Source organism: Cervus canadensis, chromosome 30, assembly GCF_019320065.1.
Source record: "Cervus canadensis isolate Bull #8, Minnesota chromosome 30, ASM1932006v1, whole genome shotgun sequence".
In the NCBI taxonomy this organism is placed as follows: Eukaryota; Metazoa; Chordata; class Mammalia; order Artiodactyla; family Cervidae; genus Cervus; species Cervus canadensis.
Window position 1 is genome coordinate 6,337,573 of NC_057415.1, and position 25,868 is coordinate 6,363,440.

The 25,868-nt window shown below is 44.2% G+C and overlaps 1 protein-coding gene across 2 annotated transcripts in view; it reads left to right on the forward strand.

The window, feature by feature from the left end:
• The window catches only part of DOCK5 (dedicator of cytokinesis 5), a 277,587-nt gene that overhangs the window by 242,586 nt on the left and 9,133 nt on the right, over positions 1–25,868 (forward strand). Inside the window, exons 41-48 of one of the 2 annotated variants that reach the window (XM_043453375.1) lie at positions 7,668–7,809; positions 11,441–11,522; positions 12,864–12,948; positions 13,701–13,787; positions 15,430–15,606; positions 21,481–21,564; positions 22,394–22,531; positions 25,029–25,195. In XM_043453375.1, coding sequence (XP_043309310.1) covers positions 7,668–7,809; positions 11,441–11,522; positions 12,864–12,948; positions 13,701–13,787; positions 15,430–15,606; positions 21,481–21,564; positions 22,394–22,531; positions 25,029–25,195 — 962 coding nt within the window. Of the gene's footprint in view, positions 1–7,667; positions 7,810–11,440; positions 11,523–12,863; positions 12,949–13,700; positions 13,788–15,429; positions 15,607–21,480; positions 21,565–22,393; positions 22,532–25,028; positions 25,196–25,868 lie in introns of those variants that run through there. The other variant, XR_006266643.1, reaches the window with a different exon arrangement.

The following is a 25,868-nucleotide window of genomic DNA, read 5'->3' on the forward strand; positions in this document are numbered from 1 at the left end:
AGGCAAGAGTGTGGCAGGCGCTGAAAGTGACAGACCGGTGCTGTGGGAAGAGAGGGACTCAGAAGTGGGCAGGGGGGATGAGACAGGAAGCATGGGGAGAGCGTGTCGGGCTTTGGGGTTCCACATCCTGTTTTGTCAGCATCCTGAGAGCCGTGGGGAGCCAGTGCCCATTTTTTGTGTTGACGAGGTCATCTGGCTTTGGTATGGAGTATGGATGGGATGTGCATATAGACCATGGCAGATATTCAGGGAAGAGATGACAGCCAGCCTTGGGAAGTGGCTTTAGAGAGAAGTGGAAAGTTGAGCGTCATGGAGATGAAGTAACAGTATTTGATGACTGATGGGATGAGGGTGAGAAAAATAGGGACGCGGTAAGAACGACTGCTTGCTCTCTGGTCTCATAATTTCTGGGGCAGCGGAGCCATCCACTAAGATAGCAGCACTGGGAAAGGACAGAGTACGGAGGAGAGTGAATCCACTCATTGAATAAATATTTACTGATCTTTTACTGTGGTGCTTGCTGTCATACAGGCCTGGGCATGCGTGCTCAGTAGTGTCAGACTCATTGCAGCCCCGGGGACTGTGGCCTGCCAGGCTCCTCTGTCCATGGAAATCTGCAGGCAAAAATACTGGAATGGGCTGCCATTCCCTTCTCTGGGGATCTTCCCGACCCAGGGGTGACACCCAGGTCTCCTGCACTGCAGGTGGATATGTTATCATCGGAGCCACAGGGGAAGCCTGCAGGCCTGGGGGCAGAGTCCAAAACAAACCCAACTCCCTGAAATTGTAGAGCTTATATTCTGGAGGGACAAGTAAATAAAAAATTACTAAGGTGAGTAAGTAGGATATTGAGTATGTCAGATGGGCTAGAACAATGCCTCAGACAGGGTAGACACTCAGCAAGTATTGTAGAGAAAATATGTCAGGGGAAGTGAATAGAGACACTGGTGATGGGGTGGAGTTGCAGTCTTTTTTTTTTAATTATTGTTTGTCTGTGCTGGGTCTTAGTTGCAGCATGCAGATTCTTTAGCTGCAGCAGGTGGACTGTAGTTCACTGAGCAGGGATGGAACCTGGGCCCCTCACATTGGGAGCGCAGAATCTTAGCCACTGGACCACCAGGGAAGTCCCTGGAGTTGCAATTTTAAACAGAGTGAACAGGAGAGACTGCAGCAAGAATGTGCCATTGGAGTCAAACCCTGAAAGAAGTGAGGGAATAAGCCAGGCAGCTCTCACGAGGGGCCAGAGAGTGAGAACAGCAGGTCCGTAAGCCATGAGGCTGGAGAAGCACGTGAAGAACACAGGGCAGGTATAGAACAGGCTCAGAGAGCTGTGGGTGCCGCCTCGCAGAGGGGTTTTTGGCATCTTTTCAGGTTGTAAAGGTTTGATTTTGGACATACTCCATGTGAGGTAGATTTGAAACATCCAAAAAAGTATGAGTGAACAATTTGCTAATGTGGATCTGGAACGCAAAGGAAAGCTCCAGGCTGGATATAAAAGATGGTGGGTTATTTATGCGTCGTTAACCCTGGTTGTGGATAAGGCAGACAAGGGAGTCAAGAGATACCTGAAAGAAAGTGAAAGTGAAGTCGCTCAGTCGTTTCCGACTCTTTGCGACCCTGTGGACTGTAGCCTACCAGGCTCCTCCTTCCATGGGATTCTCCAGGCAAGGATACTGGAATGGATTGCCATTTCCTTCTCCAGGGATCTTCCCGACCCAGGTATCGAACCCGGTCTCCCGCATTGCAGGCAGATGCTTTACTGTCTGAGCCACAGGGAAGCCCAAGAGATACCTGGAGTAACAGGCGAATTTGGCGTTGGAGTACAGAATGAAGCAGGGCAAAGGCTAACAGAGTTTTGCCAAGAGAACGCACTGGTCATAGCAAATACCCTCTTACAACACAAGAGAAGACTGTACACATAGACATTACCAGATGGTCAATACTGAAATCAGATTGATTATATTCTTTGCAGCCAGAGATGGAGAAGCTCTATACAGTCAGCAAAAACAAGACTGGGAGCTGACTATGGCTCAGATCATGAACTCCTTATTGTCAAATTCATACCTAAATTGAAGAAAGTTGGGAAAACCACTAGACCATTCAGGTATGACCTAAATCAAATCCCTTACAATTATACAGTGGAAGTGACAAATAGATTCAAGGAATTAGATCTGATAGAGTGCCTGAAGAACTGTGGACAGAGGTTCTTGACATTGTATAGGAGGCAGTGATCAAGACCATCCCCAAGAAAAAGAAATGCAAAAAGGCAAAATGGTTGTCTGAGGAGGCCTTACAAATAGCTGAGAAAAGAAGAGAAGCTAAAGGCAAAGGAGAAAAGGAAACATATACCCATTTGAATGCAGAGTTCCAAAGAAGAGCAAGGAGAGATAAGAAAGCCTTCTTCAGTGATCAATGTAAAGAAATAGAGGAAAAAATAGAATAGGAAAGACTGGCGATCTCTTCAAGAAAATTAGGGATACCAAGGGAACATTTCATGCAAAGATGGGCACAATAAAGGACAGAAATGGTATGGACCTAACAGAAGCAGAAGTTACTAAGGAGAGGTGGCAACAATATACAGAAGAATTAAACAAAAAAGATCATCATGACCCAGATAACCATGATGGTGTGATCACTCACCTAGAGCCAGACATCCTGGAATGCAAAGTCAAGTGGACCTTAGGAAGCATCACTATGAATAAAGCTAGTGGAGGTGACGGAATTCCAGTTGAGCTCTTTCAAATTCTAAAAGATGATGCTGTGAAAGTGCTACTTTGAATATGCCAGCAAATTTGGCAAACTCAGCAGGGGCCACAGGACTGGAAAAGGTCAGTTTTCATTCCAATCCCAAAGAAAGACAATGCCGAAGAGTGCTCAAACTGCCACAGAGTTGCACTCATCTGACACACTAGCAAAGTAATTCTCAAAATTCTCCAAACCAGGTTTGGTTCAGTATGAGAACCATGAACTTCCACGTTTTTAAGCTGGATTTAGAAAAGGCAGCGGAACCAGAGATCAGATTGCCAACAACCACTGGATCATCAAAAAAGCAAGAGAGTTCCAGAAAAATGTCCACTTCTGCTTTATTGATTACACCAATACCTTTGACTGTATATATCACAATAAACTGTGGAAAATTCTTAAAGAGATAGGAATACCAAACCACCTGACCTGCCTCCAGAGAAATCTGTATGCAGGTAAAAAGCAACAGTTAGAACTGTACATGGAACAACAGACTGGTTCCAAATAGGGAAAGGAGTATGTCAAGGCTGTATATTGTCGCCCTGCTTGTTTAACTTACGGGCAAATTATATCATGTGAAATGCCAGGTTGGATGAAGCACAAGCTGGAATCAAGGTTGCTGGGAGAAATATCAGTAACCCCAGGTATGCAGATGACACCACTTTTATGGCAGAATGTGAAGAGGAACTAAAGAGCCTCTTAATGGAAGTGTGAGAGTGAAAACCTGGCTTGAAACTCAACATTCAAAAAACTAAGATCATGGCATTCAGTCCCATCACCTCATGGCAAATAGACGGGGAAACAATGGAAACAGTGATAAACTTTTTTTTTTTTTGGCCTCCAAAATCACTGCAGATGGTGACTGCAGCCATGAAAGAAAAAGACACTTGCTCCTTAGAAGAAAAGCTATGACCAGCCAAGACAGCGTATTAAAAAGCAGAGACATTACTTTGCCGACAAAGGTCCGTCTAGTCAGGGCTATGGTTTTTCCAGTAGTCATGGATGGATGTGAGAGTTGGACTGTAAAGAAAGCTGAGCGCCGAAGAATTTCTGTTTTTGAACTGTGGTGTTGGAGAACACTTGAGAGTCCCTTGGACTGCAAGGAGATCCAACCAGTCCATCCGAAAGGAGATCAGTCCTGAATATTCATTGGAAGGACTGATGTTGAAGCTGAAAGTCCAATACTTTGGCCACCTGATGCGAAAAACTGACTCACTGGAAAAGACCCTGATACTGGGAAAGATTGAGGGCAGGAGGAGAAGGGGATGACAGAGGATGAGATGGTTGGATGGCATCACCAACTCGATGGACATGAGTGTGAGCACACTCTGGGAGTTGGTGATGGACAGGGAAGCCTGGCATGCTGCAGTCCTTGGGGTTGCAAAAAGTCAGACGTGACTGAGCGATTGGACTGAGGGAAGCAAGAGTAGGGGATCTGGGATGGAGCCTGGCCGTAGCTTCTGGTCTTAAATTTGCTGTCGTTTTTGATGCTCTGGAGAAGGGAATGGCTATCCAGTTCAGTGGCAATCCACTCCAGGATTATTGGTGCTTCCGTGGTGGCTCAGCTGGTAAAGAATTGGCCTGCAATGCGAGAGACAGCTTGTGATCCCTAGGTCAGGAAGATCCGTTGGAGAAGGAAATGGTTACCCACTCTAGTATTCTTGCCTGGAGAATTCCATGACAGTGGCGCCTGGTAGCCTACGATCCATAGAGGTCATATAGAGTTGGACACAACTAAGTGACTAACACCTAAGATACTTATCAGTACACTCATTACATATGGTTATTATTTCACGTGGAATCATGGTTATAAACTTAACGGCAGCAGTGATTCAGTGAAAATAAGAAGTCTAGACTTTCAAGTTGAAAGAGTCTGAATCATCTTTTGAGTACCTGTGATTTTAATCAAACCGTATAACCATCAAGTCTTGGTTTTCTGACCTGGACATTAGGAAAATAAGGTCCACATTGCAGGGCTGATTTGAGAATGAAATGAATATTAGATGGGAGTTCTTCTGAACTGTATAGGAGTTTGTAGATGTTGTGTGTTGTTGACGTGTCCTGAAAAATAGAGAATCCACATGAATGATGTAACCTAAATGCCCTTCTATGTTATGGAGTATTTCTCCAGACTCAGAATGTATAAATTTCCCATCCTCTCCCCTGGCCCCCAGCAGGCCTCCTTCGCATCTGTTTCTTCACTGCACCACCGTCGTTCCTGCTCTGAGACTGTCATCTGAGAATTCTCACCCACTCCCCCATCTCTGCTCTCTACCAAACACCACAGGCTCCAGCACCAGATCCCTCGGCTTCTCTGTCTCCCGTGGACTCCTGCCGCAGTTCCCTACAGCTGGACACATTAGGCTGACGGCACTTCTTCCTTCATCACATTGTTCCTTCCTACCAGAACCTCCAGCGATTCCCAACCTTTGGACCATTGACCTGTCTTTCAAAGCCTTTCATATTCTAACACACCCAAACACCCTTCTTTTTTAAAAAATACTTTATTTTTAGCTGTGTTGGATCTCCTCTCTAGCTTTCTCTAGCTGCAGCGAGCAGGGGCTGCTCTTCACTGTGGTGCGTGGGCTTCTTTGCGGCGACTTTGCTTATTGTGGAGCACCAGCTCAGGAGCTGTGATGCGCAGGCCTAGTTGCTCCACGGCATGTGGGATCTTCCCCGACCAGGTCTTGAATCCATGTCCCCTGCCTCAACAGGCAGATTCTTAAGCACTGAACCCCCAGGAAGTCTCAAGAACGTTTCTTCTCCCTGCACTCCGTACTTTTTGCCTGGTTCTCCTCTCCTCTCTTTTTCTCATCTAACCCTGTCCTTCTGTCTCTACCCAGTCAAGTCCCAGGTGTGCCTTGAAACCCTCTGCTTCAGGTTGAGCACCGTTGTGCTGAGCTTCTGCCTGTCTGGTTTTCTCCACAGTTGTCATGCCCTTCCTGATTTCTTACACTCCAGTCCCTAGCTCACCATAGTTCTGCCTGAATGATGAAATCGCAAAATGCAACATCAGTCGCATAAATCTCTCCCAGCTTAGAAACATTTAATCATCAATTCCAAAAGACCGGGCAGTTTTACCGGCCCTCTGTGTTGGGCCTAGAGGTGTATTGCCTTCAAGGTGCTTAAATTACCGAAATTATTTTATTAACTTACTCATTTAACTTGTTCTCCGTTTCTTTCCACCAGAGCAGGGTCAGCATTTTACCCCTGGCATTTAGCAGATCTCATTTGCTCGATCCATGATTAGTGTATGACTGTACAAGTGACTTCTTACATTTTTTCTCCCGATTTATTTTTTTATTGGAGTCTAGTTGCTTTACAATGTTGTCCTAGTTTCTGCTGTACCGTACAGTGAATCAGCCGTACGTATAAAAACATCCCCTCTTTTCTAGTTTCTGTTCCCATGTATATCACTCCAGAGTACTGAGGAGAGTTCCCTGTGCCGTTCAGCAGGTTCATTAGTTACCTATTTTATATGTCAGTATCAGCCCAGATATGTATGTGTCACTCAACAGTCTTTCAGTCCATCCTCCTTCCCCTTCCCCCTGTGGTGTCCATCTATTTGTTCTCTATGTCAGCAGATAGGTTCATCTGTACCATATATTCCACATCTGTGTGTTAACATACGGTATTTGTTTCTCTGTTTCTGACTGACTGCACCCTGTATGACAGTCTCAAGGTCCATCCACTTCTCTACAGACGACCCAATTTTGTTCCTTTTTATGGCTGAGTAATGTTCCATTGTACATATGTACCACATCTTCTTTATCCATTCATCTGGACTAGTGATTTTTAAGAAACATTTTACAGGATAGCATGGGCCCAGATTTTAGTTAAAAATGGATCACATGTGGGGCTTACCCAGTGGCTCAGTGGTAAAGAATCTAACTGCATTGCAGAATGTGCAGGAGATATGGGTTCAGTCCCTGGGTCGGGAACATCGCCTGGAGGAGGAAATGGCAACCTACTCCAGTATTATTGCCTAGAGTATTCCATGGACAGCAGAGCCTGGTGGGCTACAGTCCACAGGGTTGCAAAGAGTCAGACACGACAGAGTGACTGAACACACAACATACCACAACACATGTATGCTTTCAGTTCTAAGCTAAGTATTCATCTTTGTGACAATGAGAGGAGCAGGAATCATCAAAACAGTGACAGTTGAAATTGCAAGAGCTGTGAGGCAAATTTCTTCTGTGTCTGGGACCTCACAAATTTCTTTTCCAAAAAATCCAATTTTATTAATTTTATTAAAGGGAAAAAAGCTGCAGTTTGGAGTGGAAAGACTAGTATTGAGAGCAGTCCTTGTCTATGAGACTTTGATGATGTCATCCACAGCCATCTCCAGGATTGGCTTGGGACTGGCTGTCGATTAATCTTATTCTCGTTCCCACCTAACCTGTTGGTTGATCTTGTTTGCACTTCCGAGCCCTCTGAGGCAGGGTTGCCCACGTCCTAATTCCCTAACTTACTGGATCATGGTGAGAAAGTAAGATCCAGTAAGCTAGAGGATGAGAAAGGAGCTTGCACTTCAGTGTACATGAACGCCCTTCATTCTTTCGTTTTCTTGCCATGAGAAATACCAGCTAAACTAAGCAGCATACCCAGTGACATCGTGAATTTCCGATAGGGTGCAAACTCCTTCTCTCCTTGTGGATCAGTGTAGACCTTGCACACGAGTTATCATCCTAAGGCACCCTCTTGAGAAGCATTTTGACTTAACTCCCCAAATAAACTGTGAGCTCTTTCAGATATGATGGTTGCTGTGAGCAAGTAGTAAGTGTTCAGTGAGAACATGGTGGTGAGGGAGGGGTTGCACTTAGCCTGAGGAGGACAGTGTCTTCCTCGAGACTTGAATCCCCAGTTGCCCTTCACGCTTCTGTTCATGTTTAATTCTTCTCCTTGCTTGTCCTGACATGCAGAACAAGATCTTCATCTACCGGGGGAAGGAGTACGAGAGGCGAGAAGACTTCAGCCTCAGGCTGCTGACCCAATTTCCCAACGCCGAGAAGATGACCAGCACCACCCCCCCAGGAGATGATATCAAGTCCTCCCCCAAGCAGTGTATCCTTGTCTCAGACCACAGCTTAGAGGCTCTTCTTCTTTGTTTTTTGTTTTAACGTTTATTATTTACTAATTTATTTGGCTCGGTCAGGTCTTGGCTGCAGTACCTGGGATCTTTAGCTGGTGGCATGCAAGCTCTTAGTTGTAGCACGTGGGATCTAGTTCCCCAAGCAGGGATCAAACCCAGTCCCCCTGCGTCGAGAGTGTGAAGTCTTAGCCACTGAACCACCAGGGAAGTCCCTGCCCAGGGGCTCTGGAACCTGCGACGGCCCCAGCCCAGCCAGAGAAGGTGAGGGTCCAGTCCTGTGCCTGCATGCAGGTAGGTCCTGTCCTCAGACTCATTTAGCCATCCTGACTCAGTGTCCTGTTCTGCATAAAAGCTTCGGGACCCTAATGTCCTTAGCTCAGGGCTCTGATGTGACTGAAAGAGAGAGATGAGAAGCAAATCTTGAGTATGGAAGGACGTGTGTTATAATCACAAGCAAAGCCCGGGGAGAACGTAGACTTCCTGTTCTGAATTCTGGATCCTGTATAAAGACACATAGCTCTCTTTTGGTAATGTATAATGTCTTACTGAAAAAAACAGTTACATGCATTTTAAAAATGAGAGATGTTATGGAATTGAACAGTAAAGGAAGTCTCCCACATAGGAACAAGTTCCATTCCAAGAGTACATTTGCAAGTCCAATTTGTTCATAAGTCCAAAACATTAGCCTAAGTACCCAAGTAACATAATCAGCCATACGGTACTGCATTGTCATAGGTTTATAATACTTTTCATACAAATAATACATAAAAGACAAACACAAAAAACACTTTTAATCTTACAGTCCCTTGAAAAGTACAATAGTACAATGCCACAGCTGGCATACAGGGACAGGTGTCGAGTGAATAGGCAAGAGGAGTTACTGATTGGAGGAGGAAGACGGTAGAGATGAGAGATCGTCAGCAATAGGAGAAGAGGGCAAGCTGCGATTTCACTCAGGCCTGATGTTGATGGCATGCCATGCACATTCACATCTTTGAAAGCTCACAACTTGAAGGTTCATATTTAGAGGACTTACTGTCTTTTAAAAGAGGTCAGTGAGCCAGAGCAGGCGTAGAATGTTAGATAAATAAGAAGGAGCGCTCTGCAGCAAACTGCCTGGGTTCGAGTCCCAGCGCCGGCACTTCCTGTGTCACTTTGGGCAGCTCAGTTTCTCTGTGCCTCAGTTTTCTTATCAAGAAAATGGGGGTGATCATCACTCTTCCCCTTGGAGTTCTGGTAAAGATTGTCTGTAAAATACTGAGAACAGTGCCTGGCACATAATAAAATTTCAGTACATGTTAATTATTATAGGTATAGAGTGGTCAGTTACTATAGAAAGATGGACAGTAATGACGACAGAGCAGTTGACAGACATGTCTTTCAAAGTGTAGTGGCCTATTAACACTTAGTAGATGCTTGGGAAAGAAAGGTTTCAGTTTGGGGGTTCAGAAAATGGTTGAGATGCCTCCTTGGTGTGGCAATGAAAAGAGGTCTTTATGGATTTGATGTCGAAACAGGAATCATGGAACTCATTCCAGAGTCATATCTGCATAGCCATCTGATCTTAACTAGTTGCTTAACTTCTCCAGGCCTTGGTTTTCTGAAGGGCTAACTCTGATTTTTTTAAGAATTTTCTTTAAGAATTTTAGGAAAATTCTTCCTAAATTTTTCCTAAAATTCTTAAAGAAATGGAGTACCAGACCATCTGACCTGCCTCCTGAGAAATCTGTATGCAGGTCAAGAAGCAACAATTAGAACCAGACATGGAACAGCGACTGGTTCCACATTGGGAAAGGCGTACGTCAAGGCTGTATATTGTCACCCTGCTTATTTAACTTAAATGCAGAGCACATCATGAGAAATGCTGGGCTGGATGAAACACAAACTGGAATCAAGTTTGCCAGTAGAAATATCAATAACCTCAGATGTGCAGATGACACCACACTTATGGCAGAAGGCGAAGAAGAACTAAAGAGCTTCTTGATGAAAGTCAAAGAGGAGAGTGAAAAAGCTGGCTTGAAGCTCAGCGTTCAGAAAACTAAGCATGGTGTCCAGTCACATGGCAAATAGCTGGGGAAACAATGGAAACAGTGACAGACTATTTCTGGGGGCTCCAAAATCACTGCAGATGGTGACTGCAGCCATGAAATTAAAAGACACTTGCTCCTTGGAAGAAAAGCTATGACCAGCCAAGACAGCATATCAAAAAGCAGAGACATTTCTTGGCCAACAAAGGTCCATCTAGACAGAGGTTTTTTCAGTAGACATGTATGGATGTGAGAGTTGGACTATAAAGAAAGCTGAGTGGTAAAGAATTTCTGCTTTTGAACTGTGGTGTTGGAGAAGACTCCTGAGAGTCCCTTGAACTGCAAGGAGAGCCAACCAGTCCATCCTAAAGGAAATCAGTGCTGAATATTCATTGGAAGGGCTGATGCTGAAGCTTCAATACTTTGGCCACCTGATGTGAAGAACTGACTCATTGGAAAAGACCCTGATGCTGGGAAAGATGGAGGGCAAGAGAAGGGGACGATAGAGGATGAGATAGTTGGATGGCATCACCAACTCGATGGACGTGAGTTTGAGCAAGCTCCAGGAGTTGGTGATGGACAGGGAAGCCTGGCATGCTGCGGTCCATGGGGTCACAAAGAGTTGGACATGACTGAGTGACTGAACTGAACTCTTATTTTTTTCACAAATATTTAATAGCATTTCTGTGAAGATCAAGATAAAAAGATAATTTATGTGAAAATGCTTTGTAAGCTGTAACATTGTAAGGTATAGCTGTACACAGTGGTTCTCAAATTGTGTTATATTTAAGAATCACCATGGAGAGATTCTGATTCACCAGATGTGAATTCTAATTCTGCATTTAATCTCCAAGTGATTTTTGGTGTCAGTGGAAGGCAGCCTTTATGTCGATAAATATGGGGAGTCAGTGTTAGGTCTGGGGCTTCCCTGGTGGCTCAGTGGTAAAGAACCCGCCTGCCAATGCAAGAGACATGGGTTCGATCCTGTGTTGGGAAGATCCCCTGGAGGAGGAAATACCAACCCACCCCAGTATTGTCTGGAGAGTCCCGTGGACAGAGGAGCCTGGAAGACTGCAGTCCATGGGGTTGAAAAGAGTTGGACACGACTGAGCAACTTAACAACAATATTAGGTCCAGACCCAGTGCCAGTTTCAAAACTATAGGTTTGGAAGCTTTGTTGGTAAAGGCAGAAAAGTTCCAAGTCTAAGGTTCAAGTCTAAGGTATCCAAAGATAGAAGAAATTCCTTTTGCCTGGGCTCTGCAGTCTGAATATTTCAGATGGATGCTTGTCCAAAAGAAAGTTAAAATAATTTCTGATCACCTATTTTCCTGAAATTTCATTAATGTCTGTTTTCTTCTGGCAAGGTGGTTTAACATGTGTCTGATAAAAAAAGGTTCCAGGATTATGACTTACTAAGGCATTTCGGTAATACCTAATGGAACCTCATTTTCAGTGTGGTCTGGCCTTTAGGAGTGGTTGGTGTGGGTACCGTTTCCTTTGGTAAAGCAAGAGGACAAGGCGGTTCTTTTTGCAGTGACAGCTTCCTGGCTCTCCCTTCCTTAACGAGCTCCTCAGACATGCAGTGCTTCACTGTCAAGCCAGTGATGAGCCTTCCACCCAACTACAAGGATAAACCAGTTCCGGAGCAGATCTTAAAGTAAGTGGGGCTTTTTTGTTTGGTATTTTGAACCATGTGTCTCACACACACTTTATGTAGAAGTCTATCAAAACCAAATCCTTAAATTCGTTACCGTTTGAAAGACTTTCTTTTGTCTTCATCCATTTGCTCTACTGTAACAGATGACCATAGACTGAGGAGGCTTATAAACCCCAGAAATTTATTTCTTACGGTTTTGGTGTCTGGTAAGGGCCTTCTTCTGCTTCATATATGGTTCATTTTCTTAATGTGTCTTCCCATGTTGGAGTGAGGGGTGAGGGAGCTCTGTGATTCTTCTTTTTTAATATGGGCACTAACTCCATTCACAAGGGCTCCACCATCATGAGCTAATCACCACCCAAAGGCCCATCTCCTAACACCATCACATTGGACATTAAGATTTCAACATAGGGATGAGCAGGGGACCCAAATGTTCAGACCACAGCAAATGTCTATTCCATGTTCAGTATAAAGTAAGAGCTTGGTAACCCGTAGAATTTGGGGGTTTTATTTTTTTTTTCAAGCACAGGGTAGGAAATTGGGAAGTTTGCTCTTGAGTTCAGATGCCCTAGTTCTTTTTTCCACCCGGAAGGAGTCACAGGTCAGCAGTGGCTGACCTCAGCTTTGTTGGTGAGTTCCCCCATGATGAAGCCCTCGTCCCTTTTCTTAAGAAGCTAAAATGCTAGCTGACCTGATGGAACTGTTAGAAAATTATACAAATGAGATCACGAACGCTGCCCTAAGTTCATTTTATTTAACAGTTTTTTTTTTATTTAAGTCTTTTTTCAAAGTTTTATTATTATTATTACTTTTGGCTATACTGGGTCTTCTTTGCTCTGAGGGCTTTTCTCTAGTTCTGGTGAGTGGAGGCTGCTCTCGTTGCAGTGTTCGGGCTTCTCTTTGTGGTGGCCTGTCTTCTTGCGGAGCATGGACGCTGGGCCCATAGGTTGCAGTAGTTTTAATTCCTGGTTGTTGGAGTGCTGGCTCAGTAGTTGTTTTGCATGGACTTGGTTGCTCCACACAGCACGTGGGATCTTCCCAGATCAGGGATGGAACCTGTGTCTCCTGCATTTGTAGGTGAATTCTTTACCACTGAGCCACCAGGGAAGCCCCATATGCCTTTTAAAATTGTGAACTGGGAGATAGATGCATCAGTAATTAAGATGTGCAGTAAAATCAAGTTCTGTACCACCTCCAGCCTTCATCATGGAGGCTATATCAGTGTCCAGATAATTCAGTGGATAGTTGAATTATCAGTCCATGTGAAATGTGCCCCAGGTTTTGGTGGAGGAGTGCTTATTGTAAGAAAGAAGCTTCAGCATTGTGACTGTCTTTCCCCAGCTACTACAGAGCCAACGAAGTGCAGCAGTTCAGGTATTCTCGGCCGTTCCGGAAGGGAGAAAAGGATCCTGACAATGAGTTTGCTGTGAGTTCACCACTTGGACCTCTGAAACAAGATGAAACTGACATCCAAAATGGAGGCTGTCCACCCAGCCAGCGCCTGCAGCAGAAAGGATGGCAGCCCTGGTGTGGAGGGTCCATGTACTTGTTACTGTCAGCAGGCTGTCCTCTCAGTGGAAAGCTCTAGACCAGGGATCCAGGAACTGGGCTCCACTCCTGAGCCTGCTGCCACCATGAACTTGGCTTGAGCATGTCACACCTCTCTGGACCTGAAATTTCCCATCAAAAAGAGTGAGGGGGACCTAATAGAGAATTCCTTTCTGCTTTAAACATATCGAATCCTTAAAGTTTAGTAGAAATTTTGGGCTAATTCACTAAGGAGGCATTTAAAATAGAATCTCTAGAGAGTCGACAAGAACCTACTGTATAGCACAGGGAACTCTGTTCACAGTTCTCTAATAACCTAAATGGGAAAAGAATTTGAAAAAGAACAGGTACATGTATGTGTATAGCTGAATCACTTTGCTATACACCTGAAACAACATTGTGTTAGTTTCAGTATAAAATAAAAAATTCTTTAAATAAATAAAATATAAAGTAAATACAAAATAGAATAATAGGAAATATTAAATAAAATTAAGATTTGTTAATATAACATGAAAAATATTTAAAATAAAATTTAAAAAATAAATCCAATAGAATCTCAACTAAACCTGAGAATTTTGCTCTTTTTCCTGGGAACTGACCAACATTTCCCACTTTACCTCCTTCCACCAGACCATGTGGATTGAAAGGACCACATATACGACTGCCTATACCTTCCCTGGGATCCTCAAGTGGTTTGAAGTCAAACACATCTCAATAGTAAGTCATCTGAAAGTGGAACTCGGAATATTTCTGTCTCCAAATAAAATAAGAGCCTTTGTTAAATTCCCCCTCTGATTTTCACTAGCTCCTCCAGCCAACTTCATTTTCCAAAAGAGAAATAAAAGACATGCTTGTCGAATAGAACTCCTTTGTAAAACTGATGTTACAACACCAGTCCTAAAGGTTACTGCCAGTGAATGGCTCTTTTATAAGACCAAATGGGTCTTGTCTCCTCAAGGATCCTGCCAGCACCCAGAAACATTTTTGAAATTCCTCCTTAGAGTTTGTTATCAGTTACATTCTTCTCTCCAAGGATACTTACTCTCCTTTCATTTTTCAACTCATCACATCATCCCTTATCCTCGACTTTTCCATCTTCAGTTCAGTCACTCAGTTGTGTCCGACTCTTTGCGACCCCATGAATAGCAGCACACTAGGCTTCCTTGTCCATCACCAACTCCCAGAGTCCACCCAAACCCATGTCCATTGAGTCGGTGATGCCATCCAACCATCTCATCCTCTGTCGTCCTCTTCTCCTGCCCTCAAATCTTTCCCAGCATCAGGGTCTTTTCCGATGACTTAACTCTTCGCATCAGGTGGCCAAAGTAATGGAGTTTCAGCTTCAGCATCAGTCCTTCCAATGAACACCCAGGACTGATCTCCTTTAGGATGGACTGGTTGGATCTCCTTGCAGTCCAAGGGACTCTTAAGAGTCTTCTCCCACACCACAGTTCAAAAGCAGAAATTCTTTACCGCTCAGCTTTCTTTATAGTCCACCTCTCACATCCATCTTCAGCACTCCCCAAAGCTGGTTGTTTTACCTTTCTAATATTTATTAAGTCTGTTTTGGTTTGTTCTTCCCCCAGCCCTCCTACTATGTATGGTGCACTGTTTCTACTCCCATTCATCTCTGGCTGATGGTGTGGAAAAAGGCTCCTGATGGCCCCACCCTGCCTGGTGGGCCTCTTAGGTCTTTTCCTCTCTGCCTCAGAGTATGAGTTCCATAGTGGAAATCTGGCTGTATCACTCATGCTCAGAACCTCGCCATGGCTCCCCAGTGCCTAGACCAGAAAGCCCATGCTCCTAGCACATGTAGACAAGGTCTTTGGGACTAAAACCCTCTTTCACTTTCTTCTATGCCTGGAACTAAATGGCTTATTCTGTGCTGTTTCAACCCCCTACGACATTGAGTCATTCTCTCTGTCCAGAATGCCCTCTCCCCACTTCTTAACCTAACTCCCATTGAGATTGAGTTTAGATACCACCTTTTCCAGGAAGCCATCTCTGAAACTCCCAACCTGAATTAGATGCCCTTTTTCTATGCCCTGTCACAACCTGGGCTTATTTTAAAGAGTTACCTACCATGCTCACTTGTCTTGAGACCTCTGCATTCTGACCCTGACCCCATAAAAATCACACGCTCCTTCCAGCCATGTGCTCAGTTGCTCCATCCTGTCTGACTCTCTGCGACCCTATGGACTGTAGCCCACAGTTATTAATAAATATGACCTTGACAAGCAAAACATCACTCCTCCAGAGCTTGGTGGGAATTGTGTCCCTGTTGAGTGGAAGGCTTAGGCTTTCTCCAGAGGGGACCATGGAGCTCCATGTCTCTCCTCTCCCACGCGCTCTGTCACAGGAGGAAATCAGTCCTCTGGAGAACGCCATCGAAACCATGGAGCTCACCAATGAGAAGATCAGCAACTGTGTCCAGCAGCATGCCTGGGACCGGTCCCTGTCTGTGCACCCCCTCTCTATGCTGCTCAATGGCGTCGTGGACCCGGCTGTCATGGGGGGCTTCTCCAACTACGAGAAGGTAGGTGGGCTGCGTCCTGGGAACCCCACGGGGCCACCAGGCTGGGTGTGTCTCTCCCTCCTTCTCCAGTGGCCGCCTGCCGCTGGCGAATGAGTTTCTTAGAGTTTCTCTGAGAGGTGTCCATGCTCCCCACTTTAGGAATGGGCAAATGAAATGAATGGCAAGCTGCTTCCTGAGCTCACACCTCCTAGAGACCATCAACCGCCCACCCAGGGTCAGGCCAGTGTCTCGTAGAATCACCAAAAGATCAACCTGGTGGACCTCTGCTTGATTCACTACCTGTGAATTCCAGCCCCCACTCCCTCTCTCCTCTGGAAAGTAGAAAGCTTTCGAGTGGACTCTAGACCTGAGGATGCCCCAGAAAGGAAGCAGCGTCTGTGGGAAACAGAGCCACACTCTATTTGAAACTAGATTCTAGGAATCCCCGCCCTGACATGGTGTGCAATTGGTTTCATGAACAAATGCTGGCCCTGGCTCTACAGTTAAATTAGTTCAAGTAAGTGTCTTATCTGTTACTCTAGAAATGCATGAGTGGAATGCTCACTGTTTGGGAATCCACTGTATAGGGTTTGGGTGAAGCACCGTTTAAGTGGAGGTAATGCATTCAGTCAGAGAAGGCAATGGCACCCCACTCCAGTCCTCTTGCCTGGAAAATCCCATGGATGAAGGAGCCTGGCAGGCTGCAGTCCATGGGGTCACTAAGAGTCGGACACGACTGAGCAACTGCACTTTCATTTTTCACTTTCATGCATTGGAGAAGGAAATGGCAACCCACTCCAGTGTTCTTTCCTGGAGAATCCCAGGGACGGGGGAGCCTTGTGGGCTGCTGTCTATGGGATCGCGCAGAGTCGGACACGACTGAAGTGACTTAGCAGCAGCAGTAATGCATTCAGTATGTATAATTAATAGAGGGTTTTTAATTGTTAGGTATGGTTTCAGTGGCTAAATAATTTGGGAATCTTCCTGAAAACCTTTCCCCTGGTGGCTTAGACAGTAAAGAATCTGCCTGCAATGCAGGAGGTCCGGGTTCAGTCCTTGAGTTGGGAAGATCCCCTGGAGAACGGAATGGCAACCCATTCCAGTATTGTCTCCTGGAGGATCCATGGACAGAGAAGCCTTGTGGGCTACAGTCCATGAGGTTGCAAAGAGTTGGACACAACTGAGGGACTAAACGCTTCTTGAATATAAATATAACAAGTAACACCCCTGTTGAGTAGTGCAGAAAGTGAGGGGGAAGAGAAGGAGACAGACGGGAAGGGCAAGCAGAGGTTCAATGGGCTGATTCTCTTATAGTAAGTGCCCTACATACAGATGAGCTCCATTCCAAGAGCATGTGTGTGAATCCAGTTTGTTTGTTAAATCCAGCAAAGCTAGCCCAGGTACCCAACTAACACAATCAACTATACAGTACTATCATAGGTTTATAATACTTTTCTCACAAATAACACATGTAAACAAACAGGAAAAATAAAACATGTTTAATCTTACAGTACAGTACCATGAAAGTATAGTAGTACTAGCTACATTACAGCTGTTTCACACTTGGTTCCAGACATCCTGGGCTTGAAATACTGATCGTGTACTCCTGTACTCTGTACAGCAAAGAACGCAGAAGCACAACCACTTGCAGGGGATGCACGCACATGAGCGTGTACGCCAGACGCAAGAACTGGCTCATGTGACTGAACATGTGGATGCACGTTCACATCTTTGAAAGTTTGCAGCTTGTAGGTTCCTGTCTTTACATTTGTACACAGTGTCCTGGGAAGATGAGGGGCTTCAGAATCAGTCACTGCTGTGACCCAGTTCTGGCTTCCCATTGGCCGCTGTGTGTTCTTGGGCAAGATACTTAACTTCTCTTGAGCCCCAGTTTCATATTTGGAAAAAGTCAGGAAAATACATAACCGACAGGAGCCATGTGGGGAATGGGGACGTCCTGTCTATAAGAAGCATTGTACAGCACCTGCCATGTGGTAGAGGCTTGATGAGTGTCCGTTTTCTTCCTGTCGCTCTCTGCCTATTTGGGATGAAACGTGTCATTTGAGTGTTCTTGATAAACTGGGCTTCCCGCTCTGAGTCTGTTGTTACAAAGATCTTTTTTCTTCTGTCCTCTCTTCCTTTCTCTTCTCTCAGCCTTTTTTAATCTTATTATTCTCAGCAGCTAGTAAGGACTCAATACCAGAGAGCAATTCTAGTTTGCCCATGTGAGGGTTCAGTAATAATTTCCAGTGTTTCAATGGAATTCAATATTAGGACCCAGAAGGCAATACTTTTTTTTAAATACTATAATGATTTCAGTGTGTGTTTTTTCCTATTAGCTATCTGGCACAAATTTTAATGTGTCTTTCCAAGTATTCATTTTTTTTTTCAGAACGCCCTAAACTCTGATTTATATATGCCAATATTGGTGACTATTATATAATTTTATTTTTAATTTTATTGTGAAAGTCAAATAATATAAAACATACTATTTTAACCATATTTAACTGTACAGTTCGGTGGCACTAACTACATTCACATCTCATCATCACCCATCTCCTGAATTCTTCACTTTCCTAAACTGAAACTCTGTCCCCATTAAACACTAATTCCTCATCCACCCATCCTGTGGTCCCTGGCCTCTACCAGTGTACTTTCTAACTCCATGAATTCGGCTATTACTGGTATCTTCTGTAAGTGGAATCAAGCAGCATTTGTCTGCCTCGTTGTACTATGCTTAGTCACCCAGTCATGTCCAAGTCTTTGCGACTCCATGGACTCCATGGCCAGGCTCCTCTGTCTATGGGAATTCTCCAGACAAGAATACTGGAGTGGGTTGCCACTTCCTCCTCCAGGAGATCTTCCCAACCCAGGGATTGAACCTGGGTTTCCCACATTGCAAGTAGATTCTTTACCATCTGAGCCACCGGGGAAGCCCTCATTGTTGTGACTATTATATAATTTTATAGCAAATTTTTTCCACCATGACCATCTTCAAATTAAAATGAAAAGGGAAAGGAAGTATACATAAACAAATTTATTTTAAGAACTTTTCAAAAATATTAGTTTATACTTTTCATTAATATGTATGACTTTGTATATTTCTCAGTATAAAAAAAGAGTAAATTCATGGATCACCTTGAGCTATTGCAATCGGTTGGGGAATCCATCATTATCAGTTTGATACAGGTGACCTATTTTAGGGCAGCTCTTTAATCAGTGCCTTAGTCATTGGAACCCGGGAACCATTTGCTGTAATTTATCAGCCCTTTGTGGTGTGAGGTAGGACTCTGCTAAAAAAATTAATTTCAGAGCAGTCTGCTCTGGTGATCTGTGACTCAGCTGATGCTTTGGGAATTTTAGAGCATATTATAGGTTAAAAAAAAATTACCTTTCAAAAATGTAAGCTACCTGTACTTTTAAAATATTTTGTTTGTTTTTGGCTGTGCTGGGTCTTTGTTGCTGTGCAGACTTTTCTCTTAATTGCGGCGAGTGGGGGCTACTCTCTAGTTGGCGATGCTCAGGCTTCTCATTGCAATGACCCCTCTTATCATGGAGCACAGGCTCTAGGACACGCAGGCTTCAGTAGTTGCGGCCCATGGGCTCTAGAGCACAGGCTCAATAGTTGTGGCTCACCGGCTTAGTCGTTCCCTGGCATGTGGGATCTTCCCAGACATGAGATCGAACCCATGCCGCCTGCATTGGCATGGGGATTCTTTACCACTGAGCCATCAAGGAAGCCCTGAACTACGTGTATTTTTTAATTATTTATTTATTTGGCTGTACCTGGTCTTAGATGTGGCATGCAGGATCTTTTTAGTTGCAGCTTGCAGGATCTAGTTCCCTGACCAGTGATGGAGACGGGGCTCCTTCCATTGGGAGCACAGAGTCTTAGCCACTGGACCACAAGGGAAGTTCCAAGTACATATATTTTGAAAGGTGGCTGAAGATTTAAGCAAATACTTAAATACTTCATTTAGATCGATAATTCCTCTAAATATGAATCTGCTATAACAAGCTGCTCCATAAATGTCCCGTTTCCTTTTTGTGATTCTTGGATTCCGTACATTTATATTCTCTGTCATATTCATTTCCTAGGGCTGCCATAACAAAATACCACCAACAGAGTGGCTTAAAACAATAGGGATTGATTGCCTCACAGTCTGAAATCAAGAAGTCTGTAGCATCAGTTCCCTCTGAGGCATGTGAAGATGAGTCTGCTCCCTGCGTCTCTTCTGGCTTCTGCAGGCTACTGGCTTCCTTTGCTTTATTTAAAAAATTGTATTTGTTTTTGGCTGTCTTGAGTCTGTGTTGCTTCCAGGGCTTTTTCTCTAGTTGTGGAGAGCAGAGGCTGCTCTCTCGTTGGGGTGCACGCGCCTCTCACTGTGGCGGCTTCTCTCGTTGAGGTGAGTGGCCTCTCGGGCTCATGGGCTTCAGTAGTTGCAGTGTTTGTAAGGTCAGTAGCTGCAGCTCTGTGCTCTGAAGTAGCGGCTCAGTACTTGTGATGCATAAGCTTAGCTGCCTCACAGCATGTGGGATCTTTGCCGACCAGGGATTGAACCCATGTCCCCTGCATTGGCAGGCAGATTGTTAACCACAAGACCACCAGGGAAGTCCTGCAGGCAACCTCTGGCATCCCTTGCCTTGTCGGTTACTGTCTTCTCCTTGTCCCTTCACTGGGTGTTCTCTCTGTGTATAGGTATCTGTCTTCTCACGTCCCCTCTTTGTAAAGAGACCAGTTAGACCCCAGTGTCTAAGGGTGCCTCCTACTCTAACGTGACCTCATCTTGACTCATTACCTCTGCTGTTAGTCTGTGACCACATGAGGTCACATTCTGAGGTCCCAGGCTTAGGACTTCAACCTGTGCCTTGGGGGTCGGGGCACCACTCAACCAATCAAGGAAAAAGTTTGCACATACTCTGTTTTCTGCAGAAAATGGACTGACCTCTTTTATAACTGTATCCTATAGTTTTAGGAACTCTTGGATCTCATGTAATGGGGTGGTCTTTCTGAGGAGTGGAGGAGAAGAGTAAGGGGGAAATTTGCATGTCTCTGAAAGCATTCTTAGAAATGATGGTTATGGTGTAGGGAGGAAATAGATAACTCCAGTTTTGAACTCTGTTGGAGCACAAATGTTCACCACAGACTTGGGTTTTTCTCCCCTAATGAATTCTGTCTTTAACATGATCTTGCATGTAACATTGATGTTTGTAGGTTGAGTTTGGGTTTATTTCCTTATCATAGGGCCTTTCCATCAGGGTTTATTGATGATGTCATGGGTGACATGGTCTTGACATACCATAATAAATGCAACCTGCATTTAATATTTTCAATATCGTTCCACATCTATAGCATTTCTCATGTTGTCCTTAAAAATAGCCTTTCGGATTGATGATGAGTAAAAGTGTTAAATCTTTTACAGATCTTCAGGAATTGTGATAGAGTCTGCAAGGCAGAAAAACTCTCAACCACATCTTCAGCCTGTTAATTTTCCGCTCTTTTATAAATCTAGGCGTTTAGTCTCATGAATAACTTTTTGATATTGTCACTTGGTCTTTTCTTAGTTCTTTGGGGAACTTATTTTAATGAATGACATTCTCTACTGGTGCTGTTGATTTGATGTGTATGTGTAGCTATGGTTAAGAATGTACTCTTGCTAGGAATTGCATGATTCTAGAAAGACTACAGAATATCCCATTGCTTTTTGAATTGTCCACTCTGGTAGTTTAAGGGCTATCCCAGGAATGGAATCTATGTTTACTTAATCATTCCTGGTTCACCAGAGGGAACAGAGGACGTGTTTCCCCCTTCCCATTTCCCTCCCCTTCCTTTCAGCATCAAATATACAGATAGGAATGCATTCTAATCAGTACTTTCCCATGCTCTCCTTTTAGGCATTTTTTACAGATAAGTACTTGCAGGAGCATCCTGAAGACCTGGAGAAGATTGAGCTGCTAAAGCGACTGATAGCTTTGCAGGTGTGTCCAGGGAAGGTGTGGTGGACAGCCCTCCATGCTCCTTGGGGGACTGCCTTGCAAGATGCTCTCTAGGGCAGCGGTCCCCAGCCTTTTTGGCATCAGGGACCAGTTCTGTGGACAACAATTTCTCCTCAGATGGGGGTTGGGAGTGATAGTTTTGGAATAATTGAAGCTCATTGCATTTATTGTGCACTTTATTCCTTTTATCGGTACCTCAGCTCCACCTCAGATTATCAGCCATCAGACCAGAGGTTGAAGACGCCTGCTCTGGGGCATCCATCTACAAGCCCCCATTTAGGGTTCCTTTTTTATTTAAACTCTTAGAATCACAACCTATCTTGTCTATTTGGCAAAGTGACACAGGCAGAGCATTTCATTAGACTGTGCAGTGTTGGGAGCGGTCTTCTTAGCAGGGAGGTTAAACTCCCCCAGTTGATTTACTGGCATGCGTTTCCATCTGGGAATTGTTGGTCTCAGATTCTATCTTTCACTACTTCTGTAACCAGTGGGAGGAAATGCAGTCGTACAGTTCAGTCCAAGGTGAAACCTGTCAGTTGCTCCTGCCCAGAAAGCTCCCCAGGCTCATGTGAATTTGCCTTGCTTGGTCCCCTGGTTACTTGTGTCCTAGGTGTGTGAATGCCTCTGCGTCTTTAACCCAAGGGCATCTGGTTCCCAAGCCCTGTGCTAAGAACCAGCGTTTTCATTTGATATGTTCTATGTCCATCAGTTGACCTGCCCACCCCCTACCCTCCATCCTCTGCCAGCCTCGAAATCTGAATCATCCCTCTTCCTAAACCTCATCCCATTCCTCTCATGCCTTTTTCTGCAGATGCCTCTGCTGACAGAGGGGATCCGCATCCATGGGGAGAAGCTGACGGAGCAACTAAAGCCACTGCATGACCGGTTGTCTTCCTGCTTCCGGGAACTCAAGGAGAAAGTGGAAAAGCGCTATGGGGTCATAACACTGGTAGGCTTTCTCTCAACAGCCTATGAGCTTTTCTTATTCCTGACCTTTTTCTAGTCTCTTCTACTGTTCACGATACTGATCCATTTTTCAGATGCCAAGTGAGTCAAAGTAGACTAGGAATGGCTTGAAAACACGGGGTGGGAGAGGGAGGGCTGGGTCGGAGAAGGCACGGCTTGCTCTTGATGACCTTCAACTGTTGTTGTGTTGGACAGTGGTTCTCAAACTTGAATGACCATCAGAACAGCCTGGAAGGCTTGTGAAGACACAGATCTCTGGGCCACATTGCCTGGGATTTTCATTCACTTGGTCTGGGGTGAGGCCCAAGAATTGGCACTTCCAGCATGCAGTAGGTGGTGCTGTGGGTCTAAGGACCACACTGTGGAAACCACACTGCTAAAAATTGGAATTTCCGGATCCCGGACGCTACATACTTGTGTCCTATCTAGCCCAACTCTTATAGTTTTTCCTAATCTTTTTTTTAATTTTATTTTTTGTTTTGGTGAAACGTTCACACCATTTGCACCTTGGAAGAGGAGAAAGAACTGTGAGTTACATTTGACAATGCACGTAGCAGATTTCATGATTTCTTAAGGATAATTGTAACATTTCTCACTCTGGCTGGTGGTTCAGTCAGTTAAGAATCCGCCTGCAATGCTAGAGGCCTGAGTTCTATCCCTGGGTTGGAAATATCCCCTGGAGAAGGAAATAGCAACCCATTCCAGGATTCTTCCTTGGGAAATCCCATGGACATAGGAGCCTGGTGGGCTATAGTCCACGGTGTTGCTAGAGTCAGACACAACTTAGCGACTACACCTAAAATTTCTCACAGCTACAGTTTTCTGTTTTTTCCTCCCAAGAAATTAGGTGGAGGGGTACATGGGCCAACCTTTTCTCTCCTACAGTTGATGGTATGCTGGGTTCCAGCTTCATTTAGCTGTCCTTTTTAACATAAATATATCCTACTTTCTTTAAAAGTTGAATTCTTGAATTCCAGATTTTTAAAAATTCTCTTTCCTCAAATCATAGCTCTGAATTTCTTTTCATGTATTGCTGTTCCCCAATTCCCACGCCTCCATCTCTGTTTTATTTTTCTCCCAAGTGTCTTTTTGATCCTCTCTCATAGTCATCCAAGTGTTTAGTCAGGCCTTCCTATGAATTTACCTCCTAACCTGCTGCCAGTTTTCTTTTAGGAACATTTGTCTTTTACACAAATTCCTAGATGGTAAAGACTTGGCTTTCACTCAGTGAATTTAGTTTTTATTAGACCCAGGTCAGTATTAAGATTTGGATTTGATATGGTGGCCTATGGGGATAATCAGTCCTACCAGAGACATGTCTTATGACAAAAGATCTGTGTTCCTTTACTTCCTAGGATTCACCAGGATAAGCTTTAGATTTATAGTTTCAATCTCAAACTCTTCTGTTATTCCAGTATTTGTTATTCTAGCTCTTTCAGAAGCTAAGTTGGAGAAGCAGACAAAGGGTTTTGCTATCGTATTGATGGGTAATGAACATCTTGGCTTTTCCCTTTTCATGGGACTGGCAGAAAATCAGGGTGAATTTTTCTCTAGTCTTAGAAACAAGGCAGGTTTAACCTAAATTGTGTCTATAACTAAGAATATAAGGTAGTGGTGGAGGACTACACAGGGGGAGTGAGGGAGGAATGGATTGGGAGTTTGGGGTTAGCAGATGCATGCAAATTATTATATGTAGGATGGATAAACAACCAGGACCTACTGTATAGCACAGGAAACTGTACTCAATATCTTGTGATAAGCCATAATGGAAAAGAATTTATATATATATATATATGTTTATCAGTCAGTTCAGTCGCTCAGTTGTTTCTGACTCTTTGTGACCCCATGGACTGCAGCACACCAGGCTTCCCTGTCCATCACCAACTCCCGGAGCTTGCTCAAACTCATGTCCATCGAGTCGGTAATGCCATCCTGCCATCTCATCCTCTGTCATCCCCTTCTTCTCCTGCCTTCAATCTTCCCCTGCATTAAGGTCTTTTCCAGTGAGTCAGTTCTTCACATCAGGTGGCCAAAGTATTGGAGCTTCAGCATCAGTCCTTCCAATGAATTATATATATATATATATATATCTGAATCACTTTGCTGTACATCAGAAGCTTAACAACATTGTAAATCAACTATACTTTAACAAAATAAATGTAGAGTTGTTAAATATACAGAAAATGAACTCACAACTTAGACTTTAAAATATTAGGATGTTGTGATATACAATTACAAAATATCTCATTATATCATATTATAATAAGCAAAATAATACGTCAATAAAATCCTTCCAACTACAGAAGAAGAATATAAGTATTTGTAGTATTTCACAGCCAGTGAAGCACAGGCACCAGCCTCCCAGGATGGGGTCCCAGCCCCGACACGGATGGGACTGGCCGTAAACCAGTGGGAACTGCGCCAGTTGCTAGGGGCTGAATTCCAGGCCAGCTAACCATGAGGGGTCATGTCTCCTTCAGCCACCCAACTTGACCGACCGGAAACAAAGCCGCACAGGGTCTATGATGATCCCCTACATCATGTCGTCCACGCTGCGGAGGTTGTCCGTCACTTCAGTGACCTCCTCTGTGATCTCCACCTCTTCTAACTCATCTGATAACGCTCCATCCCGACCAGGATCTGATGGGTAAGGCTTTAATCTCTAATTGCCGAGAAGGATGGGTAAATCTTTCCTAGTGTTTGCCTTTGGTCACCCAAGTGAAACTTGGTCAATGTGGATGTGTCATCTTCATAGGAAAATAACTCACAGTACTTGAGTTATTAGTTTTGGGGTCTTTCTCATCATCTTCCTCATGAGGAATATCATTATTTAGATGATAATAACAGTTATGAAAAATAGAAAAAAAATCACCCGTAATCCTATCACACCCTATCACCCACCCAGTCATATCCTAGTTTGTCTCACAATAATTTCTAGTTATTGCTTGCCTTTTGTTTTTCATTATTTCAATTAAAATTTTTTTGGCTGGACCAGGTGGCATACGGGATCTCAGTTCCCTGCCCCGGGGTTGAACCTGGGCCATGGCAGTGAAAGCTGGGAATCCTGACCAGTAGGCCCCTGGAGAAATCCTTCATTATTTCAATTTTTAAAAATAATTTGAAATTTTATTTCATGAATAGGAAATATAATCACATATGAAATTTGAAAGGTATGAAAGGGTGTATCATGAAAAAAATCTCCCATCAGTCCCAGGCTCCCAGCTTATCGTTACCACTCTCCAGAGGCCCGTGATATTAGGTTCAGGTTTTGTTCTGCTTTTTGGCTGCGCTGCTGGACGTGTGGCTCTTTAGTTCCCTGA